We start from the raw sequence: 24,126 nt of genomic DNA, 5'->3' as shown, positions 1-24,126 counted from the left end.
ACGAGGTGTAACTAGGGTCAAAATTCAAATCAACTAAACAGCTCGGTCCATGCGGTGCCACTGCTGAATAACAGCGCTGCCCAGGTACGTGGTTGTAAATTGGAAAATTAGACTGGAACTGCTGCAACTATAACGAGCAATTGAGATAATATGCTATATAATATTACTGGGTAAAACTGCGTGTTTCAATACTGTTATTGTGATCTCTATCTTCAGACAATATTTTTTTTTTTTCATAACTTTACATAGAACTAGGGTTACTTGCCACCTTTGAGATCTTGAAATAAGGGACACTCTTTACGCCTGCCACGGCCTTGCGGTGCAGGCGTGTGCGGCAAGGCGGCAATAAGTTGAAGCAATAAGTTAATTGAAGCAATAAGTTGAAGTTTCCCTTCAACTTATTGTTTATTGCTTATTTTGAAGTAGAATTTTGTTTTCCAAATGAGCATAACAACATAAAGAGTTCTGATTGTGAATCCGAGTGGTTCTTTAAATGGGCACAATATTTAATTATATTGATTTATATTTATATTAGACTTATAAATATAAACTCAACATTATTAAACAATCAACTCTATAGTCTACTGAAATAGGTCCCATACCGAATCAATCTCAGGAGATGTTTGGGTCATGAAGAACTGAAAATTAACTGAACACGAAAAGATGAAATTACCTACCTAGGTTCCATCATGGAGTCAAATCTTTCCGGTGATAAAATGGCCACCAACATAATCAAAAAAGTCAACCAAAGAACAAGATTCCTATACAGGATCTCCTCACTGGTCAACAAAAACACCTTGAAGACCCTAACAGGAGCCCTCGTACAAGGTTTCTTCGACTATGCATGCACGATGCACCTCCTGGACGGTACCACAGCACCTCTAAGGCCCTTAAAACAAGGCTCCAGACTTCCCAAAAAAAACTGGTCAGGCTACTACTTGGCCTCACTCCCCGAACCCACCTCACCCCTGCCCACTTTGACAGGCTGGAATGGCTTAGGGTTGACGGCAGAGTACAGCATTTTGCAATGGGTCTGGTCCACAAGATTCGCTACACCACCAAGATAATGCATGTACCTGTCTAAATACTTCCTTAATGTCAACAAAGTCCACACCCACAACACCAGAGGGAGTGCAACAAATGTGCAACCCAGATTCGGCACAAACAAGGGTCTAAATTCATTCCGCTCCTATGCCACCAAAATGTGGAACGCCCTACCAACTGTCATTAAGACATGCAAATCCAGCTTGACTCCTTCAAAACTGCTCTCAAAGGGCACCTACGGATGGCTGCAATTCAAAACTGGCCCCTGTCTGGGGGGCACGGTGGCACAGTTGGTAGTGCTGTCGCCTCACAGCTAGAAGGTCCTGGGTTCGATTCCCGCTCGGGACGCTGTGGGTGCTGGCGGCGTGTTTCCTCCTCCGCGTCATCAGTGCCCATACCCGAGGCGGGGTTGGCGAAAGGGCCTTTCTGTGTGGAGTTTGCATGTTCTCCCCGTGTCCCCTATAAGGTACCCTCACAAAAAACATGCAGTAATCCTGGTCTCTAAACTGCCTCCCCCTGGCCAGCCGGGGTGCCTGATGGAGGGGAAAGGAACTGGTTGGAATAATGTGTTCCTTCCACGCGCTACGTCCAACCAGGGAAACTCCCCCCTGTCAGGTGTAAAGGAGCAACTTGGACACTCAGGCATGAAGGAAGCATGAGTTCAAGTCCGTTGCTCTGCCCATGTCCCCCATATATGGGGACTAGGTTGGCGGAGGATGTGTAGAGCCCAAAAAAAAAAAAGAACTGGCCCCTGTAAAATCTGAATCCCCCACCCACCCCTTTTCCCCCTCACTGTATATGTTTCTTTTCCCTTTTTACCTCCTCTATGATTATTTGCTGTTGACTATATATCCGTACGTCTCTTAATGTTTTGATGAATTGAAAATGGTGGACCCTATTGTAAACAAGTGTTATGCTTTATGGTGTCGTCCACTCACAGTTAACAGTTTTTTGTATTGAGTTGTACTTGAAATGTACTGTAATTCTGCAAACTGTTAATAAATCAATCAATCAATATAACTGACACTACTGTAATGTTTGGTTCTTCTGTGATCTTATACAGTATATGAGTAATGTTAGTCCCCATGCGGCACAGAAAACATACACCAATATAATTTAGGCCAGTGGTTCCCAAACTCTTTCATGTCAAGGACCCCCAAATTGACACAAATTAGCCTGCGGACCCCCATTAGAAAATATATGCCAGCGACCCCCATAAGAGAAGATTTTTACGCAGTGATTCTCAACCCATTTAATTTAAAGTACCAGTTTGACATGCATTAGTATACGGACCCCCATTTAATGGCATTTCTATCTCTGGGACCCCCAATTCATATTGTAAAATCAATGTTAATTTAACTCTGAGGGTCCATTTGGTTCCATTTGTACACTCTCAGAGTTACAGACCCATAAGGGTCCATTTGGTTCCAAACTATCATTTAGCTGGGGACCCCCTGGAACTCTCTCAAGGACCCCTGGGGGTCCCCAGACTAGAACAATTGTGCTGACTTTAATATTTCCTGTGTTTTGTTTTGTTCATTATTGTTAAATTCAGTGTTGACGTGTAGGGGCTATTTAGGAAAATAAGGAACAAACTGTGTTCCTTATTGGTTCAATAAGGGACGCATCATTTAATTCTCAAATAAGGGATGATTCTGTATTTTAAGGGACGGGTGGCAACCCTAGAACATAAACTGAGGGTGCACATTCTGCAACTGCTATGCCCCCTCAGGAGTAGAACCGCTGCTCCTTCACCTGGAAAGGAGCCAGCTTAGGTGGTTCGGGCATCTGGTTAGGATGCCTCTCGGGAGTCTCCCTAGTGAGGTCCGATGCACGTCCCACTGGGAGGAGACCCCGGGGCAGACCAAGGCGCAGTTGGAGGAAACACATCGACTCGCTGGCCTTGGAACGTCTCGGAATCCCCCCGGAGGAAGTCACTAATGTTGCTCTGGAGCACTCTGGTGGAGTTGTTGCCCCCGTGACCCGACTACGGATAAGCGGTTGAAGATGGATGGATGGATATGCCCCCTCAGGCACCCCTGTGGCGCCCAACAGAACAGAGGGGCCCGACTGGGGACAGGGAGGAACTCCTTTATATGATCAGCACACTCTATAGAGCGTCGCAGTCCCGCCTCCTACCCTGGACCAGGAAATGAAACCCAATGCATTTTCCTCATAGACATTTCTTAAAGTATTTATTTAAAGACGGTTACGCCGCGGACAAAGCCAACTCGAGTCGTGACAACTCATGACAACACAAACAATATTTTGGACCAAACAAATAATTACAAAGAAGAAAAACAACAAAAAAAGTGTTGTAACCTGCCGTTTTTTTCTTCTTTCTAATTATTTGTTTGGTCCAAAATATTGTTTGTGTTGTCATGAGTTGTCACGACTCGAGTTGGCTTTGTCCGCGGCGTAACCGTCTTTAAATAAATACTTTAAGAAATGTCTATGAGGAAAATGCATTGGGTTTAATTTCCTGGTCCAGGGTAGGAGGCGGGACTGCGACGCTCTATAGTAGGGAAGATTATCACAACAAAACAAAAAAAAAAGTTATATTTGAATTAAGTGAACTCACTGAATATACCTTTGAGTACTGTACTTTTTACTATACAATACAATTACTTGAGTTGAGTATATCCAATTTCGATAACTTTTACTTCTACTCACTACATCTCAGAATCAAATATTGTACTTTTACTATTCATTTGACAGCTTTAGTTACTAGTTATTTTGTAGATTTGGATTATTTCAAAACATACAGTAACCACTTCAGCGGCCCTATATACATTTCGGCCATTCGAAAATAACCAATATAACCAATATAACCAAGCGTTGCATTATGAGCTTGTAGATCGAGCTTGTAGATGGAAATTAGACATTCTGCATAATAAGTACATTATACTTTTGGTACTTTAAGTACATTTCGATACCAATACTTTTGTACTTTTACTCAAGTAAATTTTGAATTCTGGACTTTACTAGCAAAGTAGCCTATTTCTAAAATGCAGTATTGATACTTTTACATGTGAGTACGTTTTCCACCAATGGGGTTTGGTATCTGAAAAAAATATTGTCAGTCCTTCTGATTGGACACAAGCCAAGGACAAACCAGACCCAAGCTGATCTGATTTTAATCACTTCTTTAGTCTGCTTGAATAGACTGTGTCTAGTAGGTAATTTTCAAGAGTCTCTCAACTCAACCATTATCAGGACAGGAGTATCAAGAGATTAGTAAGTTATTAGCCACAAAAAGGCCTTGATTAACATACAAAAGATTCATATTTCAATCAAATGTGATATAATGAGGTGTTACTTAATCCCAGACAGACAGTATTATCTCAAGCATACGACCACAGTTTAATAAAGCAATGATGCCTCAAGAATGAGATTGTTTTCCATCATCCATCCACATTCCATCGACTATTGGCATGAGTGTCTCAAACTAATTGTTGGTTGAATACTGGCCGAGACCACTCTACACTTTTTGAAACTAATGGCTTATCCCTGCATGTTCATTTATGAGCTTCATCTTACAATTTTAAAATCATTCTTCAGGCAAGGATTTTGTGGCAACTGGCCACACAGAAACAACACAAATGACTGGATGGCTTTTAGCACTCACGAGGATTTCCGCTTCAGTGTATTGCATCATCACTGCTCCTTATTTACATGCGTCTTGGCCCAGTGGAATAGCATGCATGATTTATAACATTAATGAAGTAATTGCGCAAATGTTATTAAATTACTGGGATATGATAACACACAACACCCACGATGACATGTCGCTGCAAAGCATTAGGTGGCTTCCTCCCAAGTTGTGGTGTTCTAATGAGTTCGCTTAGCGTTGCACCACATGCCATCACTTTGGATTGTCGACTCTAATTTCCCTGCTGATGCTCAACAGCCCAATAAGAAGCTAGTATCTGTATTCATCAGACTGGGATCTTTATCTACTAGAAGACAGGATACTAGCATCCAGTAGAGTAGACTATCGCCCACTCAGTTTAGTTGATGATAATGATGCTGACGCCGTGCTAATGACCCAAATATAAAGCTTGTAGTTTATATTTTGTCGACTATAAATTAGCAATAAATCTCTCTCACATCTGCCCTATGTGATATTGTGATAAGCACAAATAGGTGTTGCCGGGTTCACTTACTTCTACAGAATGAATGTAAAGGTCAAATTAAATTCATATGTCTTGTGCATTTGCTTGGTATGCATCATTAGCTTTGCTTCAGCTCCAGTACAGGCTAATATAGAAATCTGTAAGTGATTATTTCTTTCACAAAAGGTATTCTGCAGTAGATAAGAGCATAACCCTGCTCTTTGGAATCCATCTAAATAACTTTGATATTGAATGGCCTCTCCACAAAGGCCATCCTTTTTTGAGGGGCGCTAGCCCTCCTATGTCCAGCTTTGAGGGTCTGTGTAAACAAACATTGAAGACATAAGTGTGTAAACACAAACATTGAAGACAAAAGTGAGGACACAAATTGTGATTGGCCAGAATGAGATGATGTATGATGTATGATTTAAGCTAATAATACTATATTTCTTCCATGAAACCAATAAACGTAATTCACAAAGTAGTAAAACAAAGCAAAAACAAAAAAAACTAACCCTAACCCCCAAAACAACTAGGAGATAGATATAATAGTAATGTGCATTAGATACATATGCCTATGTATTAAAATCCTCTTACAAGGAGCAGCGTCTGAAGCTATTTTTTGCCTTAATTAATCACCAGAGAATGTTCCATTCTTAGTGTATTTAATTGCCACTGGACCGCTGGAACTAGACAATAGGCAACATTAATTAATATCAGCTATCAGTGGTCAGACTTGCCCAACAACTGGGTAAACAAACCCTGTCCAAAGCCCATGCATTTTGCTGAAATTGCACAATCAAGATTTATGATTCCCCTGGTTGCAAACTGTTTAGCTAATGAAGCATAATAGATCGCCTACACAAGCTTATGAAATGCATATGCAACGCACCAACTGCTTTCACTTGATCAATGTCAAAAAGCTATTTTTTTACATTTCCAGAGTGAGCTTGGGATGCTCTGTCTTCCTCTGTCCATGCGGAAATGACTCTTCCTCTTTCTAAAGATAGGCCGCCGCCTCACCCCCTTGGGCAGCAGTCATCTGATAAAATGTCGCCCTCTGTCTTGTTATTCAAATGCCACAAATGTAAATCTTTGTTCCAAAAGGTCAGAACATAACTTTTTCCCAGGGCAGGCAAGTGCTAAACGACAAGGTTCCATGACTCATCAACGAGATAGCCCTTGACACTATGCAATTAGTCTCCATGGTGTGAAACCACTGGGCGTGTAAACAAAATTAATACATAAATCTTTCTGCCTCAAATTTACAAAGGAGACCTTGCTAATTAAACCATCATGGTCAATGAAAGTGCAATGGGTGTAAAATTAATTTCTTGGTGAACTTGCAATTACAGGGATTGAGTACCTACACTCCATTATAGCCTATCTTACTTGAAAAATGGTTTTGGGTAGAATCATTATGATTTAATGCAATCCTCAGAAATGATTGGGTTTGCCTGCCTACAGAATCATCTTATAGGAATGAATTAAAAGTCATAATACTATTATACTACTTCTTCTACCATTACTACTATAATAATAATAACAATTGGCCTATTATATTATTGTTATAGCTGCAGCAGTACGAGGGCTAAGCAATGCACAATGCAATATAAAATATGTATGTATGTATTATGCAATATGCGCAAAAAGCCATATAGAAAAGCAATAGACTGAACCTGAGAGAAAGAACACCATGCAATTAACAAATAGCATTGGAAACAGATGAGCAGAGTTGTGCGGGATTGTGGATATAAAAATCCATGTCTTTATTATGTTGCTTATAATAGTACATTGCCAACAAGACAAAAGCTAACACTAGTAAGCTACAGTACTAGTAACTGGGGTACAGACCATGCTATTACTACAGTATGCTTGCCTTGACTGACCAGCAAACTGGCCTGTTGTTGTATGTATTGAGAAGAGGAAGCTGGGGGACACCAGAGCCAACAATATAGATTATCTTAAGGCTGCTATCACAGACCATATTGACACGGCGACAATCTTGCCATTAAGTTAATGGCAGGGTGGCAAGTTGCCACCCTGCATTTTCAATGCAAAAATCCCCCATGTGAATTATGGCCCATAACACCTCAACAGTGCCACAGGCTGATCACCTCCATGCCACGCCCCAATTTGTTAATATTAATTGGACAGGAAGAAAAATGGTTTACTTATGGTTTCTAGCTGATGGGCCACAGGAGCAACAGATAACAACAATCAACTTACTCAACGTAATATATTTATTATATAACTTATATTATATTGCGTTGTTAGCACAGTCGATGTGGAACAAGTCCCATCAACAATTCGCTGCTTGTACCTGGATGACAAACAAACCCCTCTTCTCTTTTTATTCTCAACACTATTTGGATTCATATCAGCACCCAGGAAACTGTACAACCCAAGGTTCTACCAAAGTTCAACATCACTTTAAACCTCTCCCCGTCTGGCAATTTCACTTGGCAATTTCAACTGGGAGAGGCTATCTCCCAGAGCTCTAAATTAAATCTGATGCCCATGGAAGCCTTGTAATTACTTGTGGTGCCAATTTGGCTCCACGGAAGCAGGAGTGCGGAGGACCAGGTGTGCGCCAGTATATCTTAGGGATGATTTCTTAATAGCTTCATAAATCTATTCATGCATCATCACAGGCATCCCAACGCCATCATCAGCCTGGTGCCACGCGAGACACCACAGGCCTTTCTGAGCATCTGATGCGTGACTGCATGTTAGCCCATACATTTCTTTAGTTCAACATCATTCCAGAATTACTATACACCACACACACACACACACACACACACACACACACACACACACACACACACACACACACACACACACACACACACACACACACACACACACACACACACACACACACAGGTATGATTGGCTGCAATTAGAGGTGTGACTTTGTTGTTGTAACTGTATTCTGTAGGTAGGCTATTCCTCTAGGGTGTGAGGATAGGGGGGGGGGGGGGGGGGTAGGAGTGTCCTGTCCTCACAATGGAAAGAGATAATGGTGTTAGGTAAAATTGAAGTTGCAAGACAAACAAAGCTGCGTGAAAGTGCTGATGCTATATGTTCCGCCCCCCTCTCTCCCCTGCCTGGCCTTTCCCTGAGTCTCGTTGTCTCCACGGGGACCCAGCCGGGCTGCTCAACTGGCTACACCTCACAGCTGTGGCCGTGCAAGCTCTCAGTTAATTACAGCACCGCTGTCTGCATGTCTGCTCAGTCAGCAGGTTTACTCAACAGTTGTTGTGAGAAGTGGGCAAATTGTCTTTAGAGGTCCCCTCATTATCTGCTCATGCTTTCACTTGTGTTACAAAAGGGCTCATGTGCTATAACACACTGCCCCCTGTCATCAGAGCCAAGCACTGATAGCGCACCAGTTAGTGTATTATGTTTTATTAGGATCATTAATTGGATATCAGCATTAAAACGATACTTGTTTATGTTCAGAAACTGTAATGAATTTATGTAAATTAGGATGACAGTGCATTTTTCTTCTGCAGCAAACTCTCTTCAACATCATGCTCCTGTTTATTTTCAAGACACTATGTGCTCAAAACATGTTCTGTGGAAGCAAAATAAGTCTTATATAAAAATGATGCATTGATAATTAATTATAATCTAATTAACATATTTCACGTCAGTATACAGCGTGACCATAGACTATACCTGTTCCAGGTCTTTCTCTTCGTCCATGTTAAAGGCAAGTTCTTGTTTCTCTCGCGCTGCCTGTAACCAACACAGAGATTATTTTTACACATACAGTACAATTAAAACATTAAAATCATGTGAGGGCATAAAGCCTAGGTGAAAAAGTGTTTTTTTGGTACAACTTGTACATTATAATGTACAGAATGTGCTGTATTTATAAATAACTGTTTGTTATTTGATTAGATACAAATTAGTATTTTGTTAGAACAGGTTGGAAAATTGGAGTATTATCCAGTTTGTTCTGAGCCAATTCTTACTGTCGATCAGATTATACTATAAAAGATCCCCTGCGGGGGTCAGAAAATTGGAGTATTATCCAGATTTCTTTTGTGGGCTAGAAAATTGGGGACATGAGCCAATAGTTTGTTCAGAAACAAACAAAACAGAAATAAAGTGGTGTTTTTTAAAAGCCAATTCCTACTGTCGATCGTGCAGATTATACTAAAATCCCCTGACCGAACAAATTTATTTGTTTCATGTTTGTGTCTGTGTTCACATGTCAATATTCCATTGCTCATTGTCTCCACCAGGCCGAAGGCATGGGGAGAGAGTATGTTTTGCACTCCGTCCGTCCGTCCGTCCGTGTGTGTGTCCGTCCGTCCTTCCGTCTGTGAACAGCTAATCTCCGGCACCGTTAACCCGGTCGATGCCAAATTTTGCACACAGACTCCCTGGATGCCAACGATGAACCTCTGCCCCAAAATTTCCAGAACGGCCTGTTATAGCGCCACCAGGAGGCCGCTTTGTGCAAAACAAGTTTTTGGACAGTACACCTACAGATTTTGTCCAAACATCACGCAAATTGGTACACAGTCTCTCTAGAGCCATTCAACGAAACGGGTCTTTCAGATTTCTCAGACTCCATCCTGATTGGCTAAGATTGGCTTCCAAAGTTCGCAGGAGTGCTCGGTTTCAAACAAAATGCTGCAAATCTGAAAAGTGTTTTTACCTCTAACTGCACGGATCTGTGGATAACTTTGTATGCCAACTCCCTAGAGGCCAAGGAAAAACCTTTTCCTGGAATTTTTCACATCTGCTCTTTATAGCGCCACCAGGAGGCCGACATATGTAAAACACATTTTCTAATATTACTCCTTCAGATTTTATCCAAATTTCATGCAAATCAGTACACATGCTCTCCATAGTCATGTGATCAAGACGGGTTTGTTTGATTTCTCATAATCCAGCCTCATTGGCTACAATTGGCTTCTAAACTTTTCAGGAGTAGCCCGCTTTGTACCCGTTTTGTACAAATCGCCACAACTACTCAACGCAGCGTCCGATTGTGGTGAAACTGCATGCATATTCCCACTAGGCTTTGGAAGAAATGCCACTTGACAGTTTTCAAATCAGCCTCATGGTGGCGCTACAACAGGCCAAGCCGCCACACACACACACACACACACACACACACACACGCACACACGCACACACAGAACAGGTGTGCTGCCTGCCATGACTGCCATCATCACTTTGCCTCAGGCTTCTCTGCAGATGCAATCTTTTAAAAGCTCACTCACTTCATTGCCTTGTTTACCATTCACATTGCGACACACACACACACACACACACACACACACACACACACACACACACACACACACACACACACTCCTATCCTCCTGGTGGAGACCTGTGCCCAGAAGGGCACTTTTTCTAGTTCCCACTGCTTTTGAGAGTACACAAGTAAAACATCATCAGGCAGTTAGAGTTATAGGTGAAAAGAAACAACATTGAACGGTGTCAGTAAGGTGAAATTCAGAATTTTGGTTAGTTGTGATATTTTCTGTTGACCCACGTTGGCCTAGATAGGTTGACAAAAGGTTGAAAGGAAGAAAGAAGGAATTTATAAGTCGGGGAATAGATATCAGTTTCCTGCATTTCCCAAACATTTGACCACAGATAACTTCGCATGAGATTATTTTTACGATAAAGAACCAAAGAGGCACTTGCCTTTTGGGAGGCTCTTCTGTCTGCAGAGCTCTGCTGGGCAAAGAGCATGGCATCATGGACAGATAGGAAGAGGTGACTCTGTGCAATGCTGCCTTCATCAAACACCCCTCCTGTCTCCAGTTCCTCATACACCTGGGCTGCACGCAGCATAGGATGGTGATATACCAAAAGAACCGCTCTACAAGCTCACAAGGCGTCACAATGTGTCACCTTTTGAGCTTGTAGACCTGCTATTTTCGGTGAGTGCCACTGTCATACAATGGAATATAAATGAAGTACAGTAGGAGGCAAATCATACAAGGAGAGCTGGGACAAAACGTAACCCAGCCACCTTGAGTCTTACACTGGATTCATTGAGATTTGAGAAAACATCAAAGCACAAGACTATTTACCAGGAGGTTTAAACAAAGAAAAAGAACGTAGATAAGAGGCAAAGCCATAAAACTCTAAAGGAAACAGCTGCACACAATGCTAAAACTCAAATGACCTCAACATTGAATTCAGCCTGAGGACCAGCAGCATTGGAATATATGTTACAAAGACAGGCAAGAATGGGGAACAGGTTGTTATTTCCTGATTAAATACACCGATCTGAACTGGTCTAATAATGAATCACTACTCTATCTGACTGGGTAATGAAGAAAAGAAAAAGACATATCCTACAGTTTGGTCTGTAGTGGTAACACTCTGGATTGTGTTGTGTAGTGTGAGCATGTAGACAATGAATTTCTGTTTTAGAAGTGGGAACTGTGGCCCATTGCATCCACAGGTTTCATCCACTGTATCGGCAACAACGCGTAAGTCACCATGACAATATTGTATCTATACTAAAGCCAATGAGTCTGAAAAGCACTTGCGTCATCTTTACCTTGTACATTAGCTAGGTAGAGTTGAATCCCCAGCATCTGATAGCTTGAGTTCATCTGTGTGGGAGACAGAAAGGCAACGTACACTGAATACATGCATACCTTGGCTGTTGGGCAAAAAACTATCCATATTTGAACGTCTTCTTCAATTTCAACTACTTTGTCATACAAGTGTGTTACGCAAAGGTAGCAAAAATAGATGATCTAGAAGCAGCTTGTAGATCTGCTATTTTTGAAAGATTTCCAATGTGAAAGGGAAGGTTTTGTAAAATATTGAACGATTTATTTAAAAAAAATGAGTGACACGATGTGCAATGATTTATTTGCCAGATGCTATGTGCTGTTTATCTATCCCCAACGATTAAAAAACCCAAAAATAAATAAATAATTAAATAAATAAATAATAATATGTATTAATAAACAATAACTACAGCTTCTTCTTACAAGGTATTGTGATTCTGCCAGTAAAGTGACACTGCACATAGGCTGACCTTGGTGAGCGTTTTGATGCCCATGAGGTCGATGAAGCACACGCCCGACATGTCCAGGATCAGTGTGTGGAAGGGCATGGGCTGCGTCTCTGGTGCGACTGCAGAAGGACTGGGCAGCCCTTGGTTCGTTGCTTTCTCACTTATCTCAATGTCACTACAGCTGAAGTTGACATAACTGGAAGGCGACTCTGGTTTGTTGGCACTACCGTCCTGCGACTCAAAGTAGTTCTGCAGCTCAAGCTGTGATGTGGTCTGGATTGTTTTTTTGGGGGGGAGAGGGGACAGAAACGGAAACAGTCCGAGGTAATATTTCACTTATAACCATACGGTTCATGAATATGTAGAATATGTAGGCTATATGTATGTTAGCTGCCAGTTGCAGCTTATACTGTAGTTAATGATAAAGTTAATCCCTTCCCTTTGTACGCTATTATATTCAAAAAGGTTAATTTGGCTGCCCACCTCCTGAGACTTCACCAGGGAGCCGAGGGTCCTTCTTCTTACGGCTTTGTCCTTCTTCTCCACATCCTCTGTTCCCTGCTGTTGTTTCTTTAAGAACTTACGCCTGGCCAGGATTAGTTTGCCAGGGTCAAGTCCGGTCTATAGACACAAACATGCGTGGGTAAACACTCACACACACACTTATTCAAACATAGCTGACCTTGAGCGGAGAGCGGACGAGGTCATTAACCCATCGTACCTTTTCAATGACCCTCTGTCGGAATATCTCAGCATTTGCAAAATAGAGGGGGGAACAGTAGTTGACTATTTTCACACCCTTGACAGGTGTTACCTGTAAGGTAGAATAATATGATGAGTTTGCCCAATTTTTATTTTCCAATCATTATCGATTTTTCCACACAAATCAATACTTTGCTGTATACAAGAACACACATACATGTGAAGTTGCAATACCTTACTGTAAACCTTGGGGTTTTTGTAGATATCTGTATCAATGACTTGCACAACTTCAGAACCATTGCGACTAAAGGGAACACAATATTGTTCTAATGAGTCAGATCTCATTTTCAGGACATTGATTTATTAGCACCCCATATTTTAATAATGAAAGTCGCATACATTTCACTTACAATTGTGTTTTGAATATGACCACCAGGATAGAGAATCCCACTCCAATGGCAACCCCGAAAGGCAAACTGAGGAAGAACGTGGCCAGGAATGACACTACCCACACACACTGAGAAAGAACAATGAATGAAATGAGAAAATATAAGGTATGATGTTGCTTGTCAAAAATAGCAGATCTACAAGCTCGCAGTGCATTGTGACGCATTGTGATCTTGTATATTGGCTATTCACGGCAAACAACACCATATAAATCCGGCTATGAGAATTACGATGGTACTATTTCATTCAAGGCTTAACTCACACAGTCCAGTTTGCTTTTCTTCCACAGATAATATGGGTCAGAGAGCTGCATGAGGGTGTTCTTCAGGTTGACTGCAATCAGGGCTCCAAGCACTGACTGAAAAGAAAAGAATAATTATATAATAATTACTGCTGGTTGATATTACTTTATCATGCACAAGTATTTTCTTTTTCTACTTTGTCTGCACTGTGCCAAGCAACTGGTTTACTGGCATGTGCATAGTCTGCATACACTATGAATAAAATAAATATATAATTTATTCAAATAACTTTCTACATACTTTTGGCAGTGGTTTCAGGAAGGCTCCTAAGGCTAGCATGGTGACCATTACCACCAGCATCACACATAGACTGGCAAACTAGAAAAGAGGGTAGAGCAGAAGAGCACTAGTAACGCAAACCAAGCTTTGCAATATTTGTGGTGTTTCTTTGATGATGACATATACAGAAGCGATCTGTTTAAAAGGAGAATGCCTGCAGGCTGTTTTGACATGTTGGTCCTTTGTCACTCTGATGCTACATTCACAAAGCTACGAAACAACTAAGCGTGGCCAGTTACATTGCTGGTGAGTTGCCATTGCATTGATGCTCATTACAATCATGAATATGCCGCAATAACAGAATTCAAATCAACTTTCTTACAGTGTCGCTGCCGCATCAGAACAAATTGTCCCTTTATGCATCGTGTGCAGGAATGAAATCCTATCATCATAAAATGACAAAGAACCTGTGTCAAAAAGGCAGTGGTAGGCCTATGCTCACTATAAATGACACTTCCAGTCATTTTGAATGGCAGAACATCACCCACCTGTGACTTTCCCCCAGCGCTGTCCACAGCCAGTGTCACTGACAGGGCACAACAAATGACATGGATCTTAAAAAAGGACCCAAGGAAGTTGCTGCAGCCAAGAGCTAACATCTCCTGTTATGGGGAAGTGCATTAGAGTGTTAAATGTAAGGACCATGCAATAAAGACTTCCCAGAAGCATTTGTAACACTAAGAGAGAGAGTACAAATCCATTGAAGTTGCATTTGTACACTCAGAGAGTTAAATTAACAGCAGTTAACCGCTATGTTTTTCTACCTGGTTGGGATCCACATCATATCCATGCTTTGCTGCCAGTGTCCTGCCCATAGCCAGGTTAATGACATACCCGACTATAGCCAGGGAGAAAGCTGTGCTCAACATGTCCTCCCACTGACTCACTGTTGGAAGTATCGGTGTTGGGAATCTATAGAATGAAGACAGGGAAACAAATGCAGCAAAATGTGACAGTGAAAATGGGTTGTGCGATCAGTCATTTAACCTCTGAAACAATCACTGACTTTGAGATTGTTGAGTGAGCTTTACCCCAATGGAATTTCTCCCACTACGTCCATGTGATAGATCTCCGGAAGGTCCAGGGGTCCTGAGAGTGCTGTAGCCACAACCACCTGTGCCAGAAGGGGTCAAGAGATGAACCAGCCTTGAAGATGTATAGTTCAGAAAGCGTTCAGGGCATTGTATGAAAATGGACCCAGCAATATACTGGAGCACAAATAGAGTGAACATTATTTATTTTCATCCCATGATTTTTGTAACCCATTTTTCACACACACATCTTCATCATAGTCAGAGCCAGACTGGTTAGACAGTATCTCATAAATGGAATGACATGACCAGTCTACAACAATGGTTGCACAAAGGTTACATGATCACATGAGACAAACATAAATCCACTGTAAAATCCTGAGTATTGATTCAACTCTAAGTCCATGTGATTCCATTTGTATGCTTTCAGAGTTGCAATTTGGAACATATTTTAATTGATAAAACTAGAGCATTGGCCTACTCTGGCCAGCGGCACAAATGGTATGCAAAGCTGAACCATTCTGCAAAGCCGATGAGTCGGGTTGGCCAGTCAGGGAAAACAATGCCTACAACACACAGAGTTTTGGTGGGTCCTCCACAGACCCATGGACAGATACAGTACAGATATTTGTGGTTCTTCGGTTCTCGGACACCGTTGGTGCAGACAGTGCACACCTCCATGTCACAGGGTACACACATGCCAATCGGTCTGTGTAATGCCCGGGATAGGGAGGGTTAATACAAAATAACTAGCACATCTGCAGAGGTTGGAGGTGGTCTCCATACTCTTCCTTTAAGAAATGTCAACACTGGAGTTGGGTAAGAGACACATTGTTTGACATGTTGTACTGTCTGAAACTGCATCTCTCCTGGTCAAGCAGAGGTTCCGTATTGATTGAGTGGTATACGTTTGAGTTGTATAAGTTAAATGAACAATGAGGATTTTACTGTGCATATGCTTTCAAAAAGGAAAATTTTGGCTACTTACAATGACGATCTCCATTGGGATGGGGAACGGTAGCTTGTGGCGGTAGCGTGCACTCAGTTCTTTCACTATGATGAGAACAACACTGCTCACCAGAGCAAACACTAAAGAGGCTATGTTGGTATCCGGCAGGCCAGAGCAGATATCTACAAGAGTCTAAGAGAGAAACAGATGATCTTAACAGCTAAAAGGATGTTTTTATAACAAGGGATAATAGTGGTCTATGTAACTGTTACCATGCTCTGCTATCATTACATATATGTTGTTGTTGTTTTTTTTACCTGAGATGTTACTTACATATATAACGGCCAGGGGCCCACTGTAGGGTGGCACCTTAATACCAAAGATATACTTCAGCACCGAGATGAGGATCTGTAGTCCAGCAGCTGTCATGAAGCCTCGTATAAAGGATTCTGATAGATAGATGGCCACAAAGCCAAACTGCAACATGCCCAGCCCCATCTATGAACATATCATGTCAGTGACTTCAACAGTTTTCCTTCTCTGCAATTTTTATGTGAATTATTATTTCTCAATTTACCAAATTCACCCCCCAACAGGATGAAGTTTCCCACCGTCTGAGTGTGATGTAAGATCAAAATGGCCGCAGTGTGAATATGGTGAAAACCCTAGTTGACCGGGTTCCCCTAGGGCTCTACGACGTCCACAAGTATTTCTCTCCACATAAACCTCTTTGCTGAAAATAGCCTGCCTACAAGTGTGAGTGAGGAATAGGAATGCTATGGCTCAAGTGCTTAAATAGGACAAATCTAAAAGTGTGCAAGTACCTGTATGATTGCAGTGAGGCAGGCCAAGGTTCCTGATATGCCTAGTCGAACCTCATTCATCCTGTCTGTGTCAACTACTGTAGCGTTGAGAGTGGTGTTGAAGTGACTGAAGTCAGACTCGGGTGCCAGCCTGAGACACACCATTCCCACCATGATGCTGAGAACAGCAAACGTACCTGGACACAGAAAGGTCAACAAGGGTGTATGCAGCATGGCATCAGCATTGTGTGGGTCTGGCAACTAATCTTTGTCATCATATGAAATGAGAGTGTGGATAAATCTTCTTGCTTTACCTGGGACCATCTGGTGAGCAGTGCCCATGAAGAAATAAGGGATGAGGGGGAAAAATGAGGAGTAAAGCCCGTTGACGGGAGGCAGGTTTGCCAGCAGGGCAAATGCCATACCTGGGAGGAACCCAAAAACAAATTCAGTCAAATGATATCATGATAAAAGACAAAACAAAGACAAGCTATGCTGCATCAGCAGTGAGTATGCTGTAGGAAGAGGACCACAGAACCATCAGAGATAAAAAAAAAAAAAAAAAAAAAAAACTGATTGACAGACCTTGGGGCACCTGAATGGTGCCTGCACTGACCCCACTGATGGTATCACACAATAGGTTTTCCTTCACTTTGTACTTGGGCAGCCAGCTCAGCACAGGCAGGTGCCTGGATAACAACGCCTTAAGTCTAGGCCCAGAGCATCTGACAGGAAGAAACAGAAACAAGAAGGAATCATTAAGCCTGATTTATAAAATAGATAACACTGAAATAATTAACATGCTTTTTAAATTCACACCACAGATAGGAAGTAGCCTTGGGAACCCAAGCCATATAGCCCATAGGCCAGCTGGCCAGGAGCCCATCTCCTGTTTCCGTAGCGTGAGGCAGCATGCAGCGCATAGACAGGAACTTAATACAGGAACTTATCCCCAATCCAACCATTGATGCTGAGTGCCAAGCAGGGAGGGATTTTGAAACATTTTTAGCCTTTGGTATATAATTCGGCCAAGGACTGAACCCGGACCTCCTACTCTCAGGGCAGACACTCTAACCACAAAGCCACTGAGTTGGCAATAGAACAGATAGAATGAATTGAAATTCTGTACCTGAAGAGCTTCTTCACTTTCTCACCAATAGGAAACTGTCTGTTCTTCTTTTCAAAGTCTTTATCAAAATCGTGGACATTATAAGCAGGTCTATCAATTACATAGCGTGGGCAGTCCTGCTGCATGGTTGCGCCTTTCAGGAATCAGGAAACATTCAGCCAACTGAAATGATGAATGCTCAATGAAGACAGCTTAAGGTTAACACAGTTACTATTAATACTGTATGTGTACATATAACCCAAAAAGTATAGTATGAGCAAAAATAAAGAACAGCATATTTAGACGTCCGGTTCTCATGGATAAGGCTAACTAAATAGCCTACATACAAAATCTCTGTTATGACAAATAGATTTTACATTCAGTATTGTGGTGAAAGTGCCATTACATTACAAGATACATAAGGTAAGGTCGGGTAAGGTAAGGTGACGGTGACTCTGGTATAATGCCTGCGAGTTCCTAATCTAACCTTGAAAGTGTTGGTAACAGGTCAGTGGAGTAGACTACTTGTAAGTACCAGGTAAACAATGGTCCATTCATAAGTTCATACTGAATAATATTGATTGCTCATCTGATGCATTATCACCAAAACCCTTAAAATCCCATTTACATAATTTAGATACATCTAATAGTATTACTGCTGGTGTACTCCAACGCAATACGACAATGGTATTGTGCTACAATAGGACTTATGAATGTATGGTTAGCCTGTTAGAAGAGTCTAGGCAAGGTTAAATATATACATTGGTCTTTGTAATACATTATCAGCTTAATAATTTACAATAAATAATGCGCTAGAGTTTTCTCACAAATATTGATTTGGACAAAACTATGTAATATCTAAGCTCAGTAATGTCATAAATATGTCAAATTTGTTTCCTGTATTAACAAGTGATTATAATTGTTGTTCCATTAATGACAGTTGTGACACAGTGTGGAAAAGAAATAGTACAATACCTTACAATTGGAGCAAAGATTTGTTTCAGTGATGATTATGGCACTGTCCACTTCTTCGAATGAAGTTATACCTCACACCTATCTGGGTGGAGCTTAAGATAAACTTGTTCACAACTAGCCAGTAAATTCCAGGGTTAATATAACTCTGAGTGTAAAAGGACCCATAAGGAGCCATTTGGTTGATTTGTAGTTTGTTACAAATGTATACATAAACACTGCGTACCCCTTGCATTGTGCAGCCGATTGGTGAGGGTGCTACTCTTTCAGTGGTCCTGAACCTTTTCAGCTGAGACCCAAGTCACCCAAAAGATTATTTTGTTGCAACAAAAATCCAAAAATACATTATGAATTAATACCTTAAGCCGATTTCAAAATGAGTGCAAATAGTCAATCTACAAGCTCACATTGAGACGTTTTTTATGTTTGGAATTCTTAAAAAAAACACACACACAATTCTATTCCTTTGAATATTTGATTTAGATCTGAAAAAAACTATTGTGAAAAATGTTTTAAATATAGGAAGCAGAAAATGTACCAAATGGGTCCATGGCACAGCGGATTGGCAAGGGTACTAATCTGTACAAACTAGGAAAAACGGCCACGATCATTTTATTTAATGTGTTTTAATATTTTTCGATCTCTTTACAGCCTTCTCACTTATGTTATTAAAACAAAAACACACCTTTATGCAACATTTCATGATAAAAGGTAGACATTAAGATCGGAACTAAACAATGACATTGAAAAGATTAATCCTGTAACAGACACAAAACCCTATTAGATTTATAAACAAAACAAAAATGGCATACTACATCGTGCTTATCAATGTTCATTAACGTGAAATAGAGATGACAATATGAAGAACATTCAATATTTCAGGACATATTTGTTTGTGGAATAAAATGGCAGCAATGTGTGTGCAAAACAATGGCAACAATATAAAAATCTAAAGTGCAATCATTTATCAAATCCATCCTTGTTTTCTCTGGGAGGGATGTCAAATTTGCAAAGATACTATAATAGCGCAAGTATCCCTCTAGTGGAATAAAAGATGAATAGCATAAAATGTACATGTTTGACAGACATCTTTGTTGGAAATGAATAATGACTCCACGAACATGCCTGACATTCAACAGAAAAATGTGACGTGATAAGTCGGGTATGAATTAGCTTTGAACACAATGGCCCTCTTCTTCAGTCCTCCGGGCATATTCAGTCTCAGCAGAACAATAAAGTTATTGATACGTTGTCAGTTTTGGCTTTTCTAAATGCAAGCTTTGAGAACGTGCTCTATGATAACATTCATACTATAAGTATGAACTCTACATGATCATAGGAAAAACATTCTGTTTTATGGCGTAGCACTGAGAGGGCCTGTCTGTGGCTAATCTCGCAATCCACTGAAGCTCAGTCAAAATTCTTGTGCACGCTGCCAGGCGGCAAAGGAAGCAAATCCCTGATATTTTTCATGTTGTATACGTTTTGAAATATTTAACTTTTTAAAACTTGTAATACTGGAAATCAGTGGAGGCAAATAAGCAAATATTTGGAGGTCAATATATTGTTAACGGCAATATAACGTCAGTGTCAATATGATGACATCAACATGACGTCAGAGCTCCACAGAGAAGTCATGCAGTTATTAGAACCCGTCCGTCTTGTTTAGGTGGAATTTCCCTTTGAATATTATGACAATGAGATTATGGAGAGAATTAAAACAATTCTTAAAGTATATAAATCACATGTTGCTCAGATTTGAGCCACCTTTTTGTATGCAAGTTCTCAAATAGGCTCGACAAGATATTACTATTAAAGCACATCCTATAGTATAGAGGTCAATCCTAATCTAAGCCGTTTCCAATCAGCGCTTTACAAAGTTGAATATGACTTGTGACAGGTATATATAAAGATGAGTGATTAGAACAGGTTACAAGACAAATATAGGGCTTGTTCTACAAGTCCAACAAGTGCAGCTGCACGCAGAAAACGTCATATGACATTTTATCCAGCAATATCCCCTTTTCCTCCAGTTCTTTCTTTTTCAAAAAAGCTCTTTGACCAGCTCCTGCTGGTCACCCAAAAACCTTTGTATAACCTTGTGTAGAAAACCAGTGGCGTTTAGAAATCACTCAGGATGCTGATGTCTGCAAACTCCTGGCGGTATCTGTAAGAGTACAAGGCCAGGAGGAAGGCCCACTTGAGGGTTAGAAAGCTCCACACACCAGACAGGTAGAGGCTTCTGGGGTCGGTCGGAGCTGTGGGACAGAAAGGTGAAATATTCCTGTGAATCAAACATTTTTCTACATCAGCGAAAGAATTATCTAAGAATCCAGTCATCTTTGGCTCACACAGCATATAGTATGGGCTCTTCTAATGAAAGCCCCTGTCGTTATAAGGCATTATATACAATCTGTTCCATTTCAAGAGTTCAGAGCAGACTTTCATTATTATCAGGATAACACGAATCACATTACATTTTTCATGACTACTACACATTCAATTTAGAAACTACTGTATGAGCAGGAGAGGAAGATTACATTGCTTCTCTGTGATGGCAAGGGTGAGGAAGGTGATAAGTGCGGCCACAGCCAACCCAGAGAAGAGTGCTCCGACAACGATGAAGAACTTGAGGCCCTTCAGCCAGGTACGCCAGTAGTCCTGTAAGGTAGGGGTGCAACATTTCATTGAACAAATCAATTGAATTGATTATAAAAAAACAATCGATGATGTATTTTCAAAAATTGTGTGAATGGCAGATCTACTACTGTAGCTCACAGCGCATCGTGATGCAAGGTGCTGTGAACTTGTACAACAAATAGGTTTTAATCGATTTAGTCAACTCGAAAATAAATACATTTAAAAAAAATCATGGCAATTCATTAATAAAACTAGAAAAAGTGCCCTTCTGGGCACAGGTCTCCACCAGGAGGATAGGAGTGTGTGTGTGATGCTTGGCCTGTTGTAGCGCCACCATGAGGCTGATTTGAAAACTGTCAAGTGGCATTTCTTCCAAAGCCTAGTGGGAATATGCATGCACAGTTTCACCACAATCGGACGCTGCGTTGAGTAGTTGTGGCGATTTGTACAAAACGGGTGCAAAGCGGGCTACTCCTGAAAAGTTTAGAAGCCAATCGTAGCCAATGAGGGTGGATTATGAGAAATGAAACAAACCAGTCTTGATCACATGACTATGGAGAGCATGTGTACCGATTTGCGTGAAATTAGGATAAAATCTGAAGGAGTAATATTAGAAAATGTGTTTTACATATGTCGGCCTCCTGGTGGCGCTATAAAGAGCAGATGAGAAAAATTCCAGGCAAAGGTTTTTCATTGGCCTCTAGGGAGTTGGCATCAAAGTTATCCACAGATCCGTGCAGTTAGAGGTAAAAACACTTTTCGGCCAGTTATAGCGCCACCATGAGGCTGAGTTGAAAATGTTCACGTGGCATTTCTTCCTCGGCCTAGTGGGAATGTGCGTGCACAATTTCACGGAAATCACACGATGTGTTCATGATTTGCAGCATTTTGTTTGAAACTGAGCACTCCTGCGAACGTTGGAAGCCAATCTTAGCCAATCAGGATGGAGTCTGAGAAATCTGAAAGACGTGTTTCGTTGAATGGCTCTAGAGAGACTGTGTACCAATTTGCGTGATGTTTGGACAAAATCTGTAGGTGTACTGTCCAAAAACTTGTTTTGCACAAAGCGGCCTCCTGGTGGCGCTATAACAGGCCGTTCTGGAAATTTTGGGGCAGAGGTTCATCGTTGGCATCCAGGGAGTGTGTGTGCAAAATTTGGCATCGACCGGGTTAACGGTGCCGGAGATTAGCTGTTCACAGACGGACGGACGGACGGACACACGGACACACGGACGGACGGAGTGCAAAACATACTCTCTCCCCATGCCTTCGGCCTGGTGGAGACAATAAGAAAATCTAAAGAAATCTCCCACTTCTCTATTATTATTATTATTATTATGTAAATCGGTAGAATAATCGCTAAGAAGATGAGGAATAGCCCTACCTGTAAGTACATGATGTGCGTGATGAGAGCCCAGAGTGCCAGCACTCCTGTCAGGGGGACAAACAGTTTAGACTTTTAATTACATTGATCACCAACAAAGAGAAAAGATGCAATTGCTAGATTTATTTACTAGCTCATCATGTCCATCTGTAGTCCAGTCCTTATGTTATCATTGATCCTTGGCTAACAACAGACTTGCCATAAACTGTAACACTATACTCTCTCCATCAGATAAACTACTCTGTGTACACAGTAAAATCCTCAGTGTTCATTTAAATCACTGTAGCCTACAGTGCAAATGAAACCAAATGGACCCTGAGGATCATGGTACTGTGTATGGTAGACTAAAAGGCTCAAAATGTGATCACATGAAGTGTGTGACTGCCTAAAGAGCTAAACCCTAAAGTAAAATGAAATGACAAATAATGCAGTTATTATTATTACTAATAATTATATTCCATAAGGTGTGGTATAAATAATGATCTTTTCTTTTTTTTTACACCACGCCTAATAATAACAACAATGATGAAAAATTCAAATAACTTTTTTTGTATTAATGTGGCCTATGTCTTATGCTAATGCTAAGATGTTAACTGAATAATTCATTTAAACATTTCTAACTCGAATATTAATTATAATAACAAAATGTGTATAAAACAAAGTCTGTTTTTATACCTGACAAACCTCCCATAGCCGCCGTCCATGGTTGTTTATATGCAATATTCCAGACCAAAAATGCCGAAAATCCAACCAGCGTACCAAAGGTAGCATAAGCAATGCTGATGTATGTTTTGTTGGTCCCCATTTCAAAATTATATTAGAACCTATTGTTTGTAGCTGACCAAAAAGATCAACGTTTAATAAAAGTATGTTGTGGAAGTTGTGCTGGATGCTAACAGCGGCTTAACACATTATGTAATATTCCTTACGATCCCTAGACCGAGGTGATGGGGAAATGCATGCCAGAGCATCAAAAATCCCCTTGTCTGACAGCTCTCACAAATACGAGTATTTTATGAAATATATAAACGAATTGCTTCCAGGGACACGAACAATGACCACGTTATTTCGATCGTTTAAAAAAACAGCAGTAAAATAAAGTGTTTATATCAGATCCCACATCCCAGTCGTCGGGGGAATCAGCAAGAGTTTGTGTTGCTGTGCGGATATAGCTTTGTTGTTTTACATGTACGTATTCAGTGGTACCGTAATCAAACATATCCTCAATAGCCTTTTTCTACTTCTTATAAGCCTATACCGTTGCTGTTCTGTAAATACGTTGATATTGTGGACACAAACCACAATTATGTAATACTAGCAATTTCACACATT

General features: G+C 40.9%; 2 protein-coding genes across 2 annotated transcripts; both read right to left on the bottom strand.

The window, feature by feature from the left end:
* Positions 1 to 7,630: 7,630 nt before the first annotated feature.
* Positions 7,631 to 17,944, bottom strand: LOC306932366 (solute carrier family 26 member 9-like; the record flags this gene model as incomplete). The annotated part of the gene is made up of 20 exons (XM_079514146.1): positions 7,631 to 7,714; positions 8,847 to 8,902; positions 10,838 to 10,978; positions 11,710 to 11,764; positions 12,199 to 12,450; positions 12,661 to 12,798; positions 12,899 to 12,991; positions 13,114 to 13,183; positions 13,290 to 13,396; positions 13,589 to 13,684; positions 13,869 to 13,946; positions 14,396 to 14,509; positions 14,672 to 14,819; positions 14,939 to 15,021; positions 15,927 to 16,079; positions 16,221 to 16,385; positions 16,712 to 16,887; positions 17,005 to 17,115; positions 17,276 to 17,415; positions 17,820 to 17,944. 20 exons carry the CDS (start codon positions 17,942 to 17,944, stop codon positions 7,631 to 7,633), a joined length of 2,385 nt encoding a protein of 794 aa, XP_079370272.1.
* A 1,433-nt stretch (positions 17,945 to 19,377) lies between these two features.
* slc48a1a (solute carrier family 48 member 1a) lies at positions 19,378 to 24,014 on the bottom strand. The gene is made up of 4 exons (XM_079520529.1): positions 23,470 to 24,014; positions 22,795 to 22,841; positions 21,311 to 21,431; positions 19,378 to 21,028 (listed from the first exon to the last, which is right to left on the bottom strand). The coding sequence occupies exons 1-4, from the start codon at positions 23,597 to 23,599 to the stop codon at positions 20,892 to 20,894; spliced, it is 435 nt and encodes a 144-aa protein (XP_079376655.1). The 5' UTR covers positions 23,600 to 24,014; the 3' UTR covers positions 19,378 to 20,891.
* Positions 24,015 to 24,126: the final 112 nt, after the last annotated feature.

The sequence above is a fragment of the Electrona antarctica genome, assembly GCF_951216825.1.
Source record: "Electrona antarctica genome assembly, chromosome: 2".
Classification (NCBI taxonomy): domain Eukaryota; kingdom Metazoa; phylum Chordata; class Actinopteri; order Myctophiformes; family Myctophidae; genus Electrona; species Electrona antarctica.
Note: the sequence above shows the minus strand (reverse complement) of the source record. Positions and strands in the feature narration are given on the sequence as shown.